Source organism: Symphodus melops, assembly GCF_947650265.1.
Source record: "Symphodus melops genome assembly, chromosome: 2".
Classification (NCBI taxonomy): domain Eukaryota; kingdom Metazoa; phylum Chordata; class Actinopteri; order Labriformes; family Labridae; genus Symphodus; species Symphodus melops.
In genome coordinates, this window is record NC_136692.1 from 20,766,404 (window position 1) to 20,786,074 (window position 19,671).

A 19,671-nucleotide genomic window follows, 5' to 3' on the forward strand; every position below is an offset into this window, starting at 1 on the left:
AATGAGCAACACACCTAAACGTGTGGGAAGCACCCCCAAAAAATGCACTGAAATCCCCTGCAACCGCCAGTTGGTATTCACACCTGTTTTGAGTTGCTTGGTGGATGGATGATTGCACTCTCCTACAGTAATAAGGGAGTTGTTGAAGGTCAAGCAGCAAGGTTGTCTTAGTCACTTCAGCAGGTACAGCACACTCGCACTGATCCCACCAATGTTTAATTGGGTTGAGGTCTGGACTTCTCTCCTCTCAAAATTCTGGAGGTACTCTGTAATGATCCTGGTTCTGTGGGGGAGAAAATCCTGGAGGATGGAGTTAGGTTCCAGATTCTGGAGATCTGGGACTGCCATTGGCCCCAGAATCTCATTCTGATGTCACAAAGCATTGAGATTGATTATAAGTTCTGTTTATCCTGTGAGAGAGATATTGCAGAACAACACCACAACTTAATATTATTAAAGGAGCGAAATAATTGACCGAACCATAACGTTTCCAAACTTTAAGTGAGTTTAAATGTATGTCTGTATGTATGGATGGATGGATGGATGGATGGATGGATGGATGGATGGATAGATAGATAGATAGATAGATAGATAGATAGATAGATAGATAGATAGATAGATAGATAGATAGATAGATAGATAGATAGATAGATAGATAGATAGATAGATGGTGACTTACTCTGCTTTAATCCTCCCAGAGATCGAAGGGCAACATGACACTCATATTTGTGAAGATGCGAATAAAATATAGTGTAATTTTCTAGATCCATATGTTTTTAATTTTTACACGGCCTTGGTATGTGTGTTTATATTTTGGTGCGCGATAGTAACGGTGACGTTTCATGACGTCATCGCCGCCCCAACAGTGCATTCTGGGTCCAACCCAAGATGGCTGCGCCCTTGCAGAAGTGCTGAAGAAGTGCCTCTCCGAAGCGATTCTCGGGATTGTGTCTGATTTCAGCAAAAACTGTTGCACAAAATAAGCTAGCAGGGTCGTTGATTTATAAGAGAAGATCAAAGGACCCCAGTCATCGACGATTGTGGTCGGTGCTTCGTGTGGCTGTGGCAGACTGTCCGTGTGAAGATGGGCCTCGTCTCCAGCCCCTTCCCATAGCGAAGAGCCGTGGGGAGAGGAGCCGCAGATTCCCATGCAAACACGCACCCGTCCAACTCGGATTTGACGGCTTTGACATACTCTACAGGCTGTGGACGCTGCCCTACAACTTTCTGACTCGGATTGTTTGTGCTACCGTCTCTGTGATCGTCCGGAGACGGAGAGCTTCCTCAGCCAGGGTCGATAATAATCCCACCGCTACAAGGTCTGCACGCCATTTCTTCACATCTGCTCTGTCTCACGTATCTCCCCCCCTTACCCACGTTGTTTTCGCTAGCAACCTGGAAGAAGTTTTAAATAGCACTGGTCCCTCATGCACGTTGACAGCTGGCAGTGATCCTCAGAGGAGAGCTGTCAGTTAGCACTTAACGAGCTAACCGGGTTCATCTGCTCTCTGTCTATGCAGCTGCTCGCTAGCTACGAGCTCAGCATGTGAAGAGAAGTTTCACTTAGCCTTGCCATTTGAACAACATTTTTATTAACATTATTACTTTCTTAACAACTGCACAACTGTCTCTTCGTGCTTGAGTAGACGTTATTCACGTGTCTGATGTGAAGGTGATGCTCTCAGAGGGAGACTTATAGTAACCTGGATGCTACACAGTCGCACAGGTGTGCTTAGATGTTTTAAATAAAAGTTCAGGCTTGACCTGAAGAAATGCAAGTCTGTTAGGTTTAGTTTTCAACCGGTTGCTTCACCACTGTGCATTAAATATGAAGTCTCAGCAGTGTTGATGTGGTGCCTAAAGAAGCAGGTATACTCCAACAGAGGAGGATAAACAGCCTCTGTTCTAGACAATGACACTGAAGACTCCTCTCGCCTGTTTAGTTAGTGTACTAGTCAATTAAAGAGACAGGGTAGGAAAGGTCATCCCTTCAACATCCTGCCAAAAGGAAATGTAATATAATGCGGAGTATTAATCAATCAATGATGTGTATCAGAGGGAATTCAGAAGTGTGTACATCCTATGGAGACTCAAAAATAAGTGTGTATACTCTGTCTACCTGTATATATCCGGCACTACACAGCTGCTTCTAACCATTATCAAAAGTTAAGAAATATGAATCTGTGCGTTTCTGTGTCAGCAAAGCTCACTCCTCCTTCAGAGAGAGATGTCGTTACTTCACTAAAGTTCAGAGTTCTACCCTCTGTGGATTGACCTTGATGTCAGTGAATGTTTGGATTTTATTTTATTTATTTCTATTCTGTTTTTGGGTGTGCACGTCTAATTAGGCTTGGGTGGTATTACGCCTGAGGAACAGTTCCAAACATTGTGCCACCAATGAAGCCCTTTTTAACGAATAAAAACGCTTATATTTGGGAGCTTTAGTTTTGCGAGTCCTTTTTTGTAACTTGTGCTACATCACTGGATTTAGAAAAGCTCAACGGTTTGACTTTTGACTGCGGCGAAAATGCAAATGCTACTTTTTTTCTGTGAAACTGAGGTGAATGTAATGTTTCGAGGAGAGGGGTTGTAATGCAGGGGCCAGGTCCTATGTAGACCCCCGTTACCATGGCTACTATGACTGCAGATCGGATAGTTCTGAGAAGGTAAACGGCAGGCTAACATCAGAATGGAGGACTATTTTTATTTATTTTTTTACGTCTTTTCTTCCTCATGAGGTCTTCATGTATTTACAGAAAACAGGCGGGTATATTATTGTTCTGTAAATAAACTTTGTTTACTGCTCTTTTGATTGAAGCAGTCCTGCAGAGAGCTCAGCTACCATACTGCAGCTAGCAGGAGTGTGCACTCCTAGCATACTCCTGCTAGCTAAGTGAAAACAAACAAAACTAAAAGAGCGACAGAGCTGCTACATCCAATACACCTGCAGTTGTTGTTCACTAAGTCCACACTGTGCGCAGCCACAAAAGCTGTTGTTCTTCTGGCCACTCGCTCTGTCATAGGACGGGGAAGCTGACCAGGAAGACGCTAGCATTTGCAGTCCTTGTCCATCGCTGTAATGACGAGCTGTCAGTGAAGTTATTCGATGAAGAACACATTTTTTTGGATTCCAGAATCATGGAGGAGGATACATGACACAGTGTTTTGGCTAACTCTGGTTTTCAGGCATATTTATACAAGCCAAGTGTACAGTGGGAGAACAGCAGAGCGAGATTGGGGGCTGTGATTGAACATATATCCTTGTAGGCACTACTGGCCCGGCTCCTGAGCTACAATGCTCTGCTTTCCAAGCAACAACAATATCCAACGAGGCAATTGAAGGCACATCAGTCAGTATTCACAAATTCATATTCTCCTGACAAAGTGGTCGTGGAACGTTGTAGAAGTTTAAATATTTTCCTAGCATGGAGTGAGTGGGAGTTAATGCATTTTTTCCATGAAGTTTTGAGTGAATGCAAGTTTCCCACCATAATAAGAGGTTGATAATCTCTGGTTCTAACATGAGCTCTCTTCCTGCAGGGCCCTGATGAAAATGGACTCAGACTTGCTTCACTCGCCGGCCGTGGGCCTGGCAGAGGAAGAAGAGGCCGACATGAATGACTGGAAACTACCCCTGGCCTTCATGAAGAAACGGCACTCAGAGAAGATTGAGGGCTCCAAGGCCTTGGCACAGAGCTGGAGGATGAAGGACAGGGTAATTTTTTCTGCTTATCTTTGCGTGGAGAGACGCGGCGGGTTTAAAGACGCTCGCTGTGCCGTGGTTTGAGTTCGTAGGCGCTCTTGTCGGAAGTGGTGACTTCCGTTTGGCTGAGTGTCTCGGACAAGCTGCAGAGTCGAACAGTCGTCAGAAAGTTCCACACGTTGTTTGTCTATTCAGGGGATCTTTAAATTACATGTTTGGAAAAAGTAAGCCTCGAAAAAGCAAAATGTGCTGCTGTACATTTCAGCATCAAACTTACACATGAACTTTATTCACTGCAGTCAGACAGCTGCCTCCTCTCATGGTTAGGGTCTGTAGCTGAGGGCAACACAACGGGGCAAATTCATTTGGTCTCTGTATTCAGAGGATGTAATGCTTCAAAGCTGAATGGGGAGGAATTGATGGACTTTTTGAGATACTTTTGCTTTTTGATAGATAATGTAAGTTAAGTAACACGAGTCATATTTTAAACACAGAAAAACAAAACAGAATTAACCAATTCAACAACATCTGCTGTCTTGGGACGTCCCTAAAGACTGTGTAGCACAGGGGTCTCCAATTGAAATTCAACAAAGTGTGATTCAAAGCAGGGGTCTGACACATCGTAACATCTCACTTGTGATTTGACTCAGTGCTTTCTTTTTTTGTGAAGGAGTGAAAGAAATCGGACTTCAGTGGTAGACTAATTCAATCAGGTTTATTATGAACTGGAGGCTTCTCTCATAATAACATTCTCATGATAAAATATTCAAATCATATTCTTGTGAAAGGTTTGACGTTCAAAGTCGAACTACATAACACACCATCTTTTGATGAAGGAATATAAAATAAGATTTACATTGACATAAAAAAGGTGTCGATTCCCGTCCTCGGACTCGTCCGTCTGGATCTGTATTCTCTCACCCAGCACTTTCACCTGCGGTGCCTTGTCTGAGGAACGTCACGTGTGTTGATTTGGAGCGTATGCATTTGTCTGCCACTTCCCTTTGCTGCTGGAAAAAACCTCCATCTCTTAAGGTGAGAGGTTGCACTGTTTAAAAAAACAAACAAACAAAAAAAAGAAACAGTCTTTTTAAAAAAACAAACAAAACAAAAACAAACCTGGATGCAGATTGGACTGGACCTATATCTGGAACGGTGTTCACTATTGGGTTATGCCGGGTGCAGAAAGGATGTTCCCCACACTATGGCTCAGACCTGGACTTCACACCAACAATGGTCTTGGTGGGATGTAAGGATTATGGCTCCAGATTGGAAAAAGACAGAGAACCCCAAAGACTCGTGCTAATCTGTTTTATGCTTTAGGAAACCGATCCGTCAGATCAACAGATGCTTTGGTGTGCACCGAGAGGACGTCGGTCTTCACACATTAAGGACACGGTGACAAATCATCGGCTCCCCTCTTCTCTATTGTAGTCGAGCCAAATTCTTTAATTCTGCTGAAGGCTTCCCTTGCCACGCTCTGACAGAACAGAAGATCCTAAAGCTTTTCCTCGTGAGTGGCTGCGGTGTGTCGCAGGCTCTTATAAAGCAGCTGTTTGATCCGCCGCAGCTGATTCTTTGATTGCCTCATTTTTACACAGGGCTACACCTTTAACAATGGCAAACGCTACGGATTTCATATATAACCTGTACAAAAGCTTCAAGTGTTGTAGAAATCCAGCCAAATGAAAATGTAACACCTCTACGCTGTTAGGACATCAATAGAGTTACTGTGCAGTGCCCCGCTTAAGTGTCGAGCTTCAGGGAAGTGTCGAATGAGACGGCATCATTAAATGTGACTGCTATTTATTAGAGAGCGGTAATAGAGGCAGGCTGGAATGGGCATTCCCATCAGAAAGTCATGCTCAATCAACTGTGTAACATTTATCATTGCTCCAAGTGTTTCCAGGCTAGAATCCCTCACTGGTCGTTGTGTAAGAGGAAGAAAGTGTCCTTTCACATCTCTGCGCTCAGAGAGCTGCGAGTTTTGTGTTTCACGCAGGAAGAATTTGGCTCTGAACTCTGCCCCGGGGTTACATCTCTTCCATCTCTTTTTAAAACTCTTTTCAAAAGTAATCCTTCCTTGAGTAAAATGGTTTTAGAAAATGAATAGCAGTGAAGGAGGAGACGATTTCGAGTGGAGTTTGGGATGTTAAGATTGAGATACTTCAAATGAAATACTTTTATAGAAGTGTGATTCTTTTCTGTTGCAGGCAAATTATTTAGGTACGTTATTTGCTTATTGCATAACAAGTTTAATATGTTAAATGTAACAGCGGCAGACACAGTCGGCGCCGCGTCATAGTTTGGGGGCGGGGCCTTCCGTGGGGGAAAATAATCCTTTGCACTAGCCACCAGTAATCGTGCAGATTTTAAACTCACTCATACAAACTGTCATGTCCACTATTGATTCATTACTGTCACTTAACAAAGAAAGATATATTAATAAACGAAACAGAAGAGGATGGAATAGTTGTCTGATACGTTTTGAATGATTAAACTACACGGCTTGAAATGTCGTATCCGTCTTACGCAGTTCGGAGGAGTTTAAAATGACGTTAATTTAACTGTACTGCAGTGCAGACAAACGTGAATTTGAGCTCTTTCTCCTGCTACTCAGCTCTGTGCTACTGTTGGATAAAATATAAACCCTTAGATTTAGATTTTTCATTTTATCTGAGCTGACAACAGGCACACAGCAGCTCTTTAATGTTGTGTCAAGCTGTTTGTTTTTTCCCCTCAGCGTGAACCGGATTTGACGTTTGGTTCGGGGGTTCCCCTCGGTGCCTGCTGTATCTATTCAAAAGACCCAATATGTCAAATATTCACAGAATTCATATTCCTGATCATCTGACGAGGTCATGGGTTCCTTGCCAACATCAAAGCATCCAGTGTGTCTGAGTTTCTATGTTTGGAATGGTTTGTTTTAGCTTTGACTGGAGAAGAAGGCCAAAAACGTGGACAAACGAAATATTGGAGATTTCTTTGAATAACTGAGAGAAGTTAGAACACAGAAAGATTTCAAGACCGGTGCACAGCTAGCTAAACACTGAAGCTTCCGAGCAACATAGAAACCTGTGTGCACATCGACTCTCGGGAGGAGAAGGGCCGCTCTCTCTAAAGAATTTAGACTGCAGTGCAGTGCCTATTTTATATACTGGCTGCCAAAGTTACATAATGCTGCTTTAAGATAGAAGGGTTAGATTGGTGCATGGCTCAGTGGTGGAGTCAGCCGTCTCTCAACCAGCAATAAAAGCCAGTTGTCATTTAGACTTGTTGGGTTCTCTAGCAGCTGATCCACCTGGTTAAACTTCATTCATTATAACACTAATATATTACTCTCTGAAGATGTTAGCATTATTCAGTTTTTGTTTTCTTATGATACAAAGACAAATCTCAAAATCAGGTGTTTAACAGTCAGATGAGTGGGCCTTATTTCCAGGGTGATTATACACAGTAGCTGACCTTTAACTGCTTCTTCTCTATCAAACCGACTGGCACTTTCTTTTGCTGTTAGAATATGGAGCGAGCCGGTATGAGAGCAGTTAAGCCCGGTGAGTGAAGTGTGCAGTGTGAGGCTTAAGTGAAGGCTGTGAATGATGTTCTGCACTGTGGGAAATCAGGGGTCTGCTATACACCTAAACACACACACACACACACTCTCAGAGAGTTGGCTCTATAAAGACGGGAGGAGGGAAGGTGGTTGTACGATTACAAGGCCCATTGGTCAAAACAGTGTTCTTATTCCCCTTGTTGGGCCAATGACAGCTAATCAGTTTTGTGGGTGTGTGTGTGCGTGTGTGTGTGTGTGTGTGTGGGGGGGGGGGGCGTACTTTTCCTGCACCTACTAAGTGGAGTGATCATAACAGTTTTCAAATGCGTATCCTGAATGAATAGCTCTCAGTGTGGTGCAGTGTAAAGTTCAGGGTTCACAGATGACGGGTTCCTTCTTTGTGGAACAGAAAGGTGACGTGTTGATCACATATCTGTGAAGAAAGAATGATAATAAGGATTATTATTAATCGTAAAGTAACCACCAACAGAAGAATCACTTTTGCTTTTATTGAGCCGTCAGACCAGCAGTGTGAAATTAAAGCAGGTTTGCTATTATATGGAATGAATTTCATTATCTGTAATTTAGAAAAATGATGAAGAAATGACTTGTATTCAAACAGGAGTTGCTTTAATCAGTTGTTTTAGACCTGTTTTTTTTTTTTAAACTTTCACTCAAACTTCAACTTCGAAGACGACACCTGCATGTTGTGATAAACAAACATGGACCTCGACCTGTTCAGATAAGTGATGCTTGTTCAGGTTTTTCATCATTATTGACCCAGGAGGGGAATTTTGTTTTTAACATTGCGCCTGAAAAACATCTACAGAAAACGGCAGGTTGTAATAGAAGCTCGACGTTTTCATTTCAGCAGATGATTGCTTGCAAACGCGGGGCCCTGTTTGCCCATTTCCCTGCGCCTCCTCACTGCTCATGACTCCATCAGGCTTGTTGTCTCAGAAATCAGGATCTGACAGTCGATGCAGATAAGTAGATTGACTGTGAGGACATGTCCGACGCCCAGCCACCTCATCGAACTGTGTCGTCTCCACAAACCACTGGCGATCTCATTCGTGCACGGCCTGCTCCGACCTCCACCTCAGCGGCAAGGAAGTGAGGACAACAGGAACGCGAGAGGAGAAATCCTGCCAGCATAGTATCCCATATGCTCTTCTGTAAAGCATCAGTTGTTCTTATGATTCATCGCCATCCAAATGATGATTGATTGAAGCCGGAGGGCAGAGAATCTAATTATAGTCACAGTGCTGAACTTAAAGAGCATATGTTGTGTAAGATCTCACTTTACTGAAAACACCAGGAGTCATATTTGCACACCCAGGAAGTAAACCATTCAGGCCCTGTCTCAGTCAACTTAACACTGGTATTTATAATGAGAAGAGTAATGTGTGCTCCTTATACAAGCTGGGCCTGATCACAGCTGTCCTGGAGTCAGAGAACCTCACTGATGCAACACAGTTGAAAGATGATTGCACCTCTTCTTTGCCCTTCTGGTTACTGATCGGTCTGAATGGAATGGATTAGGAACACGTATTGAGATGCAGACACAAGTTTCAAAGTGTATCTTTGTCCGCTACTGAGGACTGTGTGAGTACCCTCAGTTCAGCAGTGATGATGATTCATAAAACAGAACCTTAGGTACGTGTGGCTTCCTACTGACGAAATGAATACGTACATATTTCATATTGCTTTGAGTTAATGCAGAGTTTTACATTTGAGTTTTAGGGAAATGGTCCTGGGGGGGGGGGGGTAAAAAAAGCTTTTAGAGAGAAGTCCTGCCTCTAAGCCAGATGTAAACAGCCCTACCTGCTGCCATACACTCAAACGTTTCTGTCCCTACCTGTTTTGTCCCCTGTGGAGCTGTAAGGTACATGACGTCAAGACTGCTGTGACATAAACTTGGTACAAACTTTACGTCAAACCGCCCCTCCCCCTTCCTGCCCACCGTCCTGTCAGACGTAGAAAAGGTCCGGTGTGCATGTGGGAGCTGTCCAGCTCTGTGAGCGTGAAGGTGGATCAGTACCCGTTCTTCCTGCCAAAAACAAATTGGAAAATCTCTTGGTGGCAATTTTTTTTGTGGAAAGAGGCAGAAGGTCAAACAAGACATTAGCGTAGTATGAATAGAAGAATGTCCCCTGAGGAAGCGTGCGTGACAGTTTAAAACTTCAACTTCACTGTAAACTGGCAGTGACCTTATTAAACACTCACTTTACAGCATTAATGGTGGAATTCTAAATTTAAAAAAATGCAGTTTACTTACATTATTTTACTTTATTTAGTTGACTGGATTGGACCCGAGAATCTGATAACCTCTGCTTAATAAAGGCAGAGTTGGTCATTTTCAAAAAACTAGCATGATTTTGAAAGTAGCATCTTCTCCGTTCTCCTTATTCACTCTGTGCTCCCTCAAAAGCCCCGCCCCTCACTTACATGCACAAGCACCATTGGTCCAGAAGCGGATGTCAGCTCATGCTTTGAGTGTGGGCTCATGCATGCATGGGGTAGAGAGACTTGATTGGTTTATGAAAAACGAACCATCGTCCGACATTGGTTGAAGTTTTTACAGGTGTACAGCTGCTACAGATGATTCTTTACTGTTAATACATAAAGACAATTTCAACCAAAAAAAGTGTATCTGGAAGAAATCACCTACCCTAACTTTAACCAACAACTGACAAGACGATTCCTTTTTTTTCTGTCCAGAGAACTCTAGAGGGACACATTTCAAGAAAAAAAAGAGAGATTTTAAAGGTCCCATATTCTGCTCTTTCTGGTTTTATATGCTCTTTAGTGTGTTTTCCATGTGTCTTGTGCATGTTTAGGCACATCTACTGTATGTGCAAAAATTCAAAGACTGCCGAAATGGGACTTCTCCTACTCGACCCCTAGCCCACCTTGTTTAAAACTGTCAGTGTGACAGTCACTGATCCCGGCCCATTGGCTCGTTGTGGCAAGCACACGCTCACGCTGCTCCACTCAGAGCAACATCCTGCATTTTGAAAATGGTAAAAAAAAAAGGGAAGGACATCTTGGCGAACAATGCCGAGCGACTGACCAATGAAGATAGAGCACATCGGCCGACCAATCAGATCGTTGGGACCCTTTTTAGCAAATGTGAAGATACTTTAGTAGACACAAAATTGAGATATATGAACCCTAAAAAGGGCATGATATGGGACCTTTAAAATCCCTCTGCACGACAGATAAACAACAGCTAGCGTTGGCCTGCGTGTACTGATAGAAAGTTTTGAACCTAGTGACTGGCAGAGTGTGACCTCAGAGTGAAAGAGCTGCTGTATGAGTGTGCTGATGTTTTTCTTTTCATTGACAGTAAAGACTGTGTGGTATTCTTTCTGGACTTGAGGTCAGAGACACGAGCACGTTGAGTTTCACTTTAACTGTGACTCACCGAGTCTTGCTATTATGCTATATGATATGATATTTTATTTCAGTGTTTGTCAGCAATGTATTGACTGTTGCCCTTTTTTTTTTTTTTTTTTTTTGTGCCCACAGAACTGAGATTAGTATCACAGTGGCTGCACGTTGTTGCTGGAACACTTTGTTACAGCAGCATGTGTCAAAAATGAAAATAGCTTGAGGGGGTTGTAAAAGATTTGAGGATGGATCAGTTCATTGGTTCTTACACAGGCTCAAGGAAGTCTACTTTTGATCCTGTATTTTAAGAAGGACTGTTTAAAGGCCTTTTATTAGGTGGACATCACACATGAGATCTGCAGCGTTCAAGATGATCTCCTCCTCGCACCTCTTCAGAGAGCGACTGGTTATTGACTTAACACGTGTTTGCAAACACACCATTCGTTTACATTTCTGCGCCTGCCGCTTCTCACACACACATTGCTTGCTTGGCATTTTCGATTTAGGAGTAATGAATTCAATACTTCGTCAATATCCCAGCACATTGTAATAATGTGGAAACAGGTGCTCTGTGCCTCTTTATCTTACACATCATTAGTGAATGCAATCAATGCACACTGTTCATTAGGCAGTGCGTATAGACTTTCAGCCATCGAGGCATGAAAAATACCTTTCATTTACAAAGCAATAATGCGCTCCTGTTTTTATATTGTTATTCCATTATAGCAGCAGCAGGATCACATAGTGACTTTGTGGGAATCGGCCTGATTAAAGACCATTTGTTAGTAAGCTCCCAGCATACTGAGCTGGACTTCACTTCTGACCTCCCATTGTGAAAAAGAACAGACTCTGAAAACACCGGTGTGTCATTTCTCCATTTCCCAAAATTCATTTCTCCTCCTCTGGGACCACGTGGGGTTTGCACATTAGTTCCATCAAAATGACATCGTCTCTTATTTCCTCTTTATACCATTGTAATTAGGGATTAAGGAAATTTAAGGAAGACGCTGATGGCTTTCATTTGGGATGAAGATTAATTCAGTAACACGGTGTCTTTTTTTAGTACAAATGGATGTGAACGTTTTGAAAATCATGTAGAACACCATCATGGATATTTGTTTGGTTTAGAGGAAGTTCTCGTCACTGTCTGATGTTGTCATCAGTCAGTGCACCTCTGACATAAATCCGTCTCATACTTGTAATATATGCTTTCCATTTAATTGATATACGCTGTATTTGAACAGGACTAGTATTACCTGTGGACGTGATTGTGATTTTGAAATTACCAACCACATCTGTGTTTCGTGCAGCGCATTCACATGGGATAAGTGAAGTCTGTGTTTCAGCTAACATTTACTGACATTATTCCCCGGATATGATGTCAGGGCTCTGTGTAACTCTCGTAGGAACGGCATAAGGAAGAAATATTGATTGGAAAGTGTCTGATTGCTCGCTGACGTTAAAGGCCTAAGGTTACCACACAACTGTTAAGCCTGTTGAGAGATAGAAAAGTGTTCGTTACCGCATGCCGTCATGCATGTAATCCATCCAATCATCTTTCGAGATTTTCCTCTTCTGAAGGATTTGAGCTTGCTCTTTCTGCGAATGGGTCTCCATGCTGTGTAGTTAGATGAGCCACCTGAATTTTCACCCAAAAAGCTGTCAAAACGTTAATTTATAATTGCCAACGCAGCCTCCATAATTCTTGACTGTGAAAAAAGGCAGAAAAAAAGGCATGGAGAACATAAAAAAAACCTTAAAAAAGACTTATTATCCCCCTTTTCCACCTCTTTAAACAGTCTTCTGTGGTCTTAATGAAACATCTGTGCTGTGCGTTGGGCTAAATATAACATTAAGCAAGCAGCAGAGGAGGTTTGTGACCTCGTATAAACCAGCTTGCTCAGAACTCTCCGTTTTGGTGTGTGTGTCTCTTTAAATGTTATGCGACCCCCTGAGTTTTCCTAGTAGACATCACTCCTCTGTAACGACAATAAAAATGGCTGACCTGCGCAAAAAAAAAAAAAAAAAAACTATGCTGGGGGTGGAGTTCATGGGTGAAGAATACAGGGGAGGGAAGATTTTAGTATTATTATTTTTTTAACCACAATCCAACTTGTGACTTGTAAGACTGACGCAGACCACAAACAAAGGACTGGATGGGTTTATTTCACATTTTTTGAGGTCAGTAGAAACTCAGGTTACCCAAATTAGGTACTAAAAGTGGATTTTTCATAATATGACCTGAAATCACAGAGACGCCAATTCGCACCTGACTAACATTATCACATAACCTCTGTGTATGGCGAAATATGCTAGGTATTTTGCGGTGCAATTTGTACTTTACAAACAACAGACACTGCAAATTAAGATCACAATATTAATACAATATTCATTTTTTAAATCCAAATGGCAAGAGACAACAGTGTCAGTCCATTTAACTTCACAGGGCTGCAAGTTCTCATGTACCGTATATGGTGTGTGTATATGATAGTCTAAGCCTTTTAGAAACATACAAAATGTTCAACAGTATGTTTTCTTGCAAACAGCCACAGCACTGTCTGAGAGGATACTGTTCTAAATTGCTGAAACCTGCTGATGTATTTGTGCAATCCAAGAAATGAACCAATATTGGGGGCTGTTGAATTGTGTTTTTTGTTTCTGTGGTATCGAAACAGGAATGGATATTTTTAAATTTTCTCCTGCATCCATTCATTTCAAATGTTGGTATCTTGACAACCCTATTTCTGAAGTGTTTTCATGAATGTGGGCATCGTAACCCTGCATAAATGTGTCATTATTAATCCACCCCTTCCACTGCAAGCTGTCTTTTGGATTTGGATGAACGTTTCCTTGAGGGAAAATGTTTGCAATCATCTTCAACGTTTTTTACAAAGCAATTCCAAGAACCCCTTGTACAGACGACCCCATTCTTTGTCTTTGAATTTGTGCATCACTGCGAACACATTGTATCAATAGAAGCTGCAACACTATGTCATTCTAAAGTTCAAATGTAATCGTTGAAATAAATCAATACGCCTGTCGTATTTCCTCAGAGTCGACTTGTGTTATCAGTAAGACACGCACATATCCATCTGTGCTTCTTGTGACAGCTGTATACAAATCCTGCTTTTATCTTGCTCCTACATTTACTTGATACTCTTGACTTCATGTCGGTTTTTACACAGATTATCAAACAGCTCTTAAAACTTCCTTTGCTGCTTGATTGAAGACTCATGGTTTGAAGACTTTCTTGAGGAGAGGATCACCACTTATTAATTATACATAAACATATTTATGATTCAGAGACCAGAGAGAGAGAGAGTGATCAAACCAGGAGGAGACTTTAACATCAGGCATTCAGTGTCTCAGGAAGCTTAATAACAAGGCGTCTGCTCCTATGCTTTTGGCAAAATATTTGTCATATAAATCATGAAGGAAAAACCCCTGGAGCACATCGTCAATTCAGCAATTTGATCGCGGCGTTAAAACACTCGAATGTTTGGACACAGCAGGTGTCTCCATCAGAGTCAACAGGGAGCTTTTCTTTTGACTCTGATGAAGACACCTGCTGTCTCCAGGGTGTTTGCACCGTATTCAAGTTGCTGAATTGACTGTGTGCTTTAGGAGTTTTCCTTCATGGTGTGATTATACGTCCCTGTTCTGGGACACACCAGTTTGCACCAGCTGAAGCCTGGATTCCCCTTCTTAAGTTGTCCTATAGAATTAAAGAACCTCCATATAAGTCTATCAAGGCAGTTGTTGTTTCTCAGCTTGTTTTTGGACATGACTTGTCTTTGTTTTTCATATTCTTACTATGAAATATATTATACTATAATATCTGGTCAAGTCAAGTTTTTATTACTTTAGTCTTGTAAAAGAGTGCCTTGGTTTTTCCTTCCTTTTTGAGCTTCTGTTTTCATTACACTTGGTGTGCACTTCAGAGGACTCTCCCAGAGTCTCAAAAAACCCCGAAAACGCTCTTTCTACATTTCAAGTGGAGTTGAAATGAACATGCTGTTAGCTTTTTGGGGATTTTAGGCAGTAATGTCTAATATTTGACTTGTCCCTGTCAGCTGGTTACGGCACACCTCGAGCAGATCGATGCCCCTGCCATTTTAATAACTTTCATTTATTGGGAGCCTAACAAATGGAATAATCAGGGGCCATTGATCGACGCAGCAAGCAATGCTCGAGGCTGCACAGGGTTGTTAAGAAGGTGGAGGGGAAAATGGCTGGGAAGTCCCCTGGAGTCCCATGCGGTTATTAATGAGAGCTGGATGGCAACCAATTATATAGCCACGCTCATACAGGAAGACATGCACACACTCATACAATGAATCTCTTTCTTTAACCCGCCATTTCTTTGCTCATAGGTCTCATTCTCTCTCCTTTTTATTTAAAAAAAAAATATTTTTTACACACAGTATCACTTTTGCAAAGGGTCAGACTTCATGTTCTGGAAAGCAACGGGTTGTACGAACACATGCTCATTCTAGCTATTGCAGTTTGACAATCTATCTCTTTTCACTGTCCTCCTCCTTTACCTCCTTTCTCTGCACTCATTGATTGATTATAGTAAACTCAAATATCTACCCAAGAGCTCAAAAAGAGAACGCCTCTCTTTACTGTGCTCTGCTTACCCTTACCCCTGAATATGAATATCAAGATAACCAATAGTAATCAGTTGTATCTGTTATAAAAAAAAACATAATCATGAACAACAAAGACAAAAAAGACATTAAAATAAATGGGTCGACCTGCTTGCTTCTTTCAACTTGTCCATGATATTTTACAATGATATGTCAATGGTGTCATTAAAGACAACAAGAAAACTGTTGTGACGACAAAAGCTGGACGCCCAAGTAAAAGCTTGTCCTGGCCTTCTTCACTTCTTTAAATGTTTAAAATAGGTTGATAAAAACCAGCCTGTTTCTCACAGGTTTGTGGAGCGTTGTTTTAAAGCCCTGAATGAGATGAGAAAAAGAAGTCCAGTTTAACTGTGACGGTGTGACGTGAACATACATGAAGGTGGATCGCATTGATGTCGAACTGAAATAGATGATGTGATGTCACACACCCAGCTAGCAGTATCCACCTTACAGTCACGCTAACCATGGCCTCATGTGTGTACAACTTGAAGAGAAATTGATCTGGTAACTCTGGCATTTTAATATTGGGCCCAACAATGATTGATTGACCCCCGTTTGAACTCTGCCCTCAGTGGCCTTTTTAGGAATTGCAGTTTTTAACATTTGAACTTGGATCCTTTTTTGAGAAGGTTTTAAGCCTAGAAGTTATGTTTGAACAGCAGGCCCTTTTATTTCCCAGTTTGAAAACCCAATTGTATTGATCGCTCCAGCCATATGAACGAGTTCTGAGCTCTGACGGTTCCCTCAGTGCAGGAACTAATTCATATTTCCTTATCAGTGGCTTTACCAGCCAGTCATTTCAAAACCTGTTGATTAATGAACGAGCCACTTCTTTTTGTTTCCACTGCTTTTGTTTCAAATGTGCACGAGGTAATATGAGAAATAAACAAGCTGATAAATCATTCACCATGATGTGGACCACATCTGTCCACTTTTACACTCGAATGCAACGATGTACTGAGATGATGAGCTTGAACAAAAAAAACCACTCACCATTTTAGCGTTATTCTTATGCTAATGAAGAGCTGATGTATTCTAAATATCCTGTGTTGCGTGCTGGACGGAAACAACTAATTTAATCAGGCTGCTTTATCTGAGGATGTTGATTATCTCCTCTTCTTTGAGCCACTTAATTGTAATCATGATGAGCATGAACGCATCACCACTGTGACGCCAAGTTATTGACTGTTCTCCTGTACTTCTTTCTATATCTTGAGTTAAAAAAAGAAAGATTGCTCTTTGCCGACTTAAAAATCGAAATGATAGCTTAACATCTCCTCTCGAGAGTCGCCGGCTTTCATTGACATTTTACCCGCCATGACAGGAACATCTTTTCTCTCTCTCTCTGGACTCTGTGTTAATCTGTCTCCAAAGTGTGCTGTCATTCCAGCTGTTGTATTTTAAAGGGCAAACCTGCCAATTCTTTCCCATTGGGTCTGTGTCATTCATACCTAACTTTTAGATGTAAATGTCTTTTCTCCCCCGAGATGTTGGTGTAAATATAGATAAATACTTACATTTTGTATTTATGCCATTAAGACCCATATGCTGTTCTTCCTGTCAACTTTTAAGGATTTATCTACATCAAACCTTTTTCTTGATGCTTCATAGAATTCATATTTTTTTTTATCAGCTGTCTAACAAGAAGCTGGTGCCATCCTCTGCTTTCCAAACATTTTATGTCTTCACTGAATTTTCTGTCAAAGACATTCTGAGTGCGGGGCATCAGGGGACGTACAATCATTCTTGGAAGATAGAGTCGAGTTCTTCGAAGGATGAAAGAGGAAATCTTATCAGTATCTCCCATGAAACCTCATTGAGTTTAAGATGTGGTCGGTGACTTGGGATGCTTTGGTGAATAGAGGTAGGGAAAAAAAAAAATTCTACAAAGATCGAGATTCTTCTGAGATTTTAAATCGATTCATAACTTCCCAAAATTTATTTTATTTTATTTATTTTTTGGCTACTCACTCCCTTGCACTGCTAAGGCTAGCTCTTCAACTCAGTCGAGTGCCAAAGGGAGAAACAAGAAATTCAGGAGTAGATCTTGAAGTATGTGCTACTTCAAAAATAAACTTTGAATCATAAATACAGAGTTGTTTTTCAGATTAGAAAATCGAACCATGACCCACAGAATGGTAATGGAATCGTGACACACACAAAGATCCCCAGCCCTAATGATGAATAAATGTGCTCAAAAGACTCTCAAGCCATCATTGGGTTGAAACGTAACATCACATAATAAGTTGGCAACAGAATCTGAAGCATCTTCTGCCTCTTCCCAGACATATGTAAAACTTGATGTGAGGGTTAAATGACTCATTTTGCCTCCTGGCATCTTCAGAGTGGTTGTTGAACCAGGCTCGTATGCTTTCTGTGGGCTCGTCCACCTCTGATGTGAAGAGAAGCTTTTTGGAAGCTGATGGCCGCCTGTCGGTTGATATTGATACAAAGCCGCACATTTAAACACTAGAGTGTATCAAGTAGCTTGTTCTTCTATAGCACTGAGTCTTTCAGGTTATCACTGAAGCTATAACTGCATCAGACTCTTAGACTGAACCGGCTTATGGATGGATCAAGTTTTACTTATGGGGAAATCTTTCATCTGATGTTCCATCCAAACTGGAAGAAGATGACCCGTAAAGAGTTTTTGCAATGTCTTTGTTCAGTTTCATACAGCTGTCTCATATCTGTAAGCTAGTAGGACAGTTTAGCAGTTCCCAATGAAGAGCGAAATCAGCAGCTTTTAGGTACTTGGAAGGCAACCGCTGCACCCAGTGTCTTTTTAGTGTTTGTTCAGTGTTGATTCAGCATCTGCTGCTGCTAACACTAAACCACCTCAGCCTGTGCCATCCAACAAGCTGCTGATGTCACCCCCCTCCAGCCAGCCAATACTATACTATAGATGGGGTGGGACACGTTGCCCAGGTAACAAAGGGAACAGAGGAATCAGTAGTCTCAGACGGACTGTGTGTCGCAGCTCAACGTTCGGTAGCTCATGATAAAAAAAAAAGAAAAAGCAAACGCTGACTGACCGACATGTGATGTGCGTTCTTCTTGGAAAGCCAAAATACTTCCACGCCTCCGATTTTAAAAGACGGTGGTGGGAACCTCAATGTCAAAATCTTTCCCTGCAGCTGCCAACCCCGTCTGCTGCTCAGCTGCTGACACTCAACTTATTACGGAGTCATTTTTCAGAGTACTGAATCTTGACATCGGTTAATCTTTACGTCCCTATCCATTATACATACTGCTTGTGGTGTTAGCATCACTATAGACTTTAGTCTTGTTAGGACATACCATTGTGTAAAAATGTAAATTCTGTTATGTAGCCTCAGCTTAAATGTAATTTCCCACTGTAAACACCAGAGTAACCTTTGCATGTAGCTGTGTAGAACTTGTTCATGAGTTCATTCATCAGGATAGGTTCATGACATACTCCATGCAGTAAGGAAAAGGGCGGGAGGTGAGGAGGTCAGGTGTTAATGGAGAAAGCCATACGACGGCGTGCTCCTGTGTGGATGCATGGACATGTTGAGCCTTGTCCTACAGAGTCCCACTAGCACACTGACCTTTTACTGTGTGACTGTGGAAGCACAGGCTGCAATAATTACTTTCCCAACCACAGCTCTCCTAACCGTGAGCAAGCCACTAAATACACAATGTGTCCTCTATAGGTCTACAAAACACACACAGGCAATTTCAAACTTCCTGTAATAGGTCACTTGGCACAGAAGAGTTGACCTACATGGCAGTGTGCACATTTATTCTATAGCTCTCGAGAAAGTCTATGTTTTCGTCGAAGCAAATCCTTCCAATAATATGTGTTAGTCTTATAGCTGTAAACAAAATAATAGTAATTTGATAGCTTTAAAATAACAAACAAACAGGTTAATTGATTTACCTTTATTGCTGCTCTTACCAAGAACTTGAGGAACATGGTCATTTACTGTTCTATTTATAAAAACACATTTCTTTCTCAGTCAGACTCACAAAAGACTAGTCTAGGCATGTCCCAGTCTTTAATGGTTATAAATGCACGGTGTTAATTCCATCAGCTCTTTGCCGTTTTAATAAAAGAAAAAGACAATTTGAAGTTTGTCTATATTTGTTGGAAACGAGAAAAACAGTAGTATCCACTTCACTTCATGATTACAAGTATCAGAGTTTGGGATGACCGATGTTTTAGGGGTCGATGGCATCAAGGTCCAGTAAGCCCATCTTCTTTAACCCTTGGGGGCTGATCAAGTGAAAAAAAATGACCGCACCAGATTTACTGCTCTGGAAATGGAATTTGTTTGATCTTTTAGTGTGAGTGTTGCAAAGTTTGAATCCATGACATCTTCAGTTTCATCCATTACATTAAATCTATG

General features: G+C 41.6%; 1 protein-coding gene across 4 annotated transcripts in view; it reads left to right on the forward strand.

Moving 5' to 3' along the window:
- The first annotated feature begins 848 nt into the window (after positions 1-848).
- Positions 849-19,671, forward strand: part of rptor (regulatory associated protein of MTOR, complex 1) — a 170,082-nt gene continuing 151,259 nt past the window's right edge. For all 4 annotated transcript variants that reach the window (XM_079337749.1, XM_079337751.1, XM_079337750.1 and 1 more), the window contains exons 1-2: positions 849-1,319; positions 3,541-3,715. In XM_079337749.1, coding sequence (XP_079193875.1) covers positions 3,548-3,715 — 168 coding nt within the window. In that variant the 5' untranslated portion in view covers positions 849-1,319; positions 3,541-3,547. The remainder of the gene's footprint in view (positions 1,320-3,540; positions 3,716-19,671) is intronic.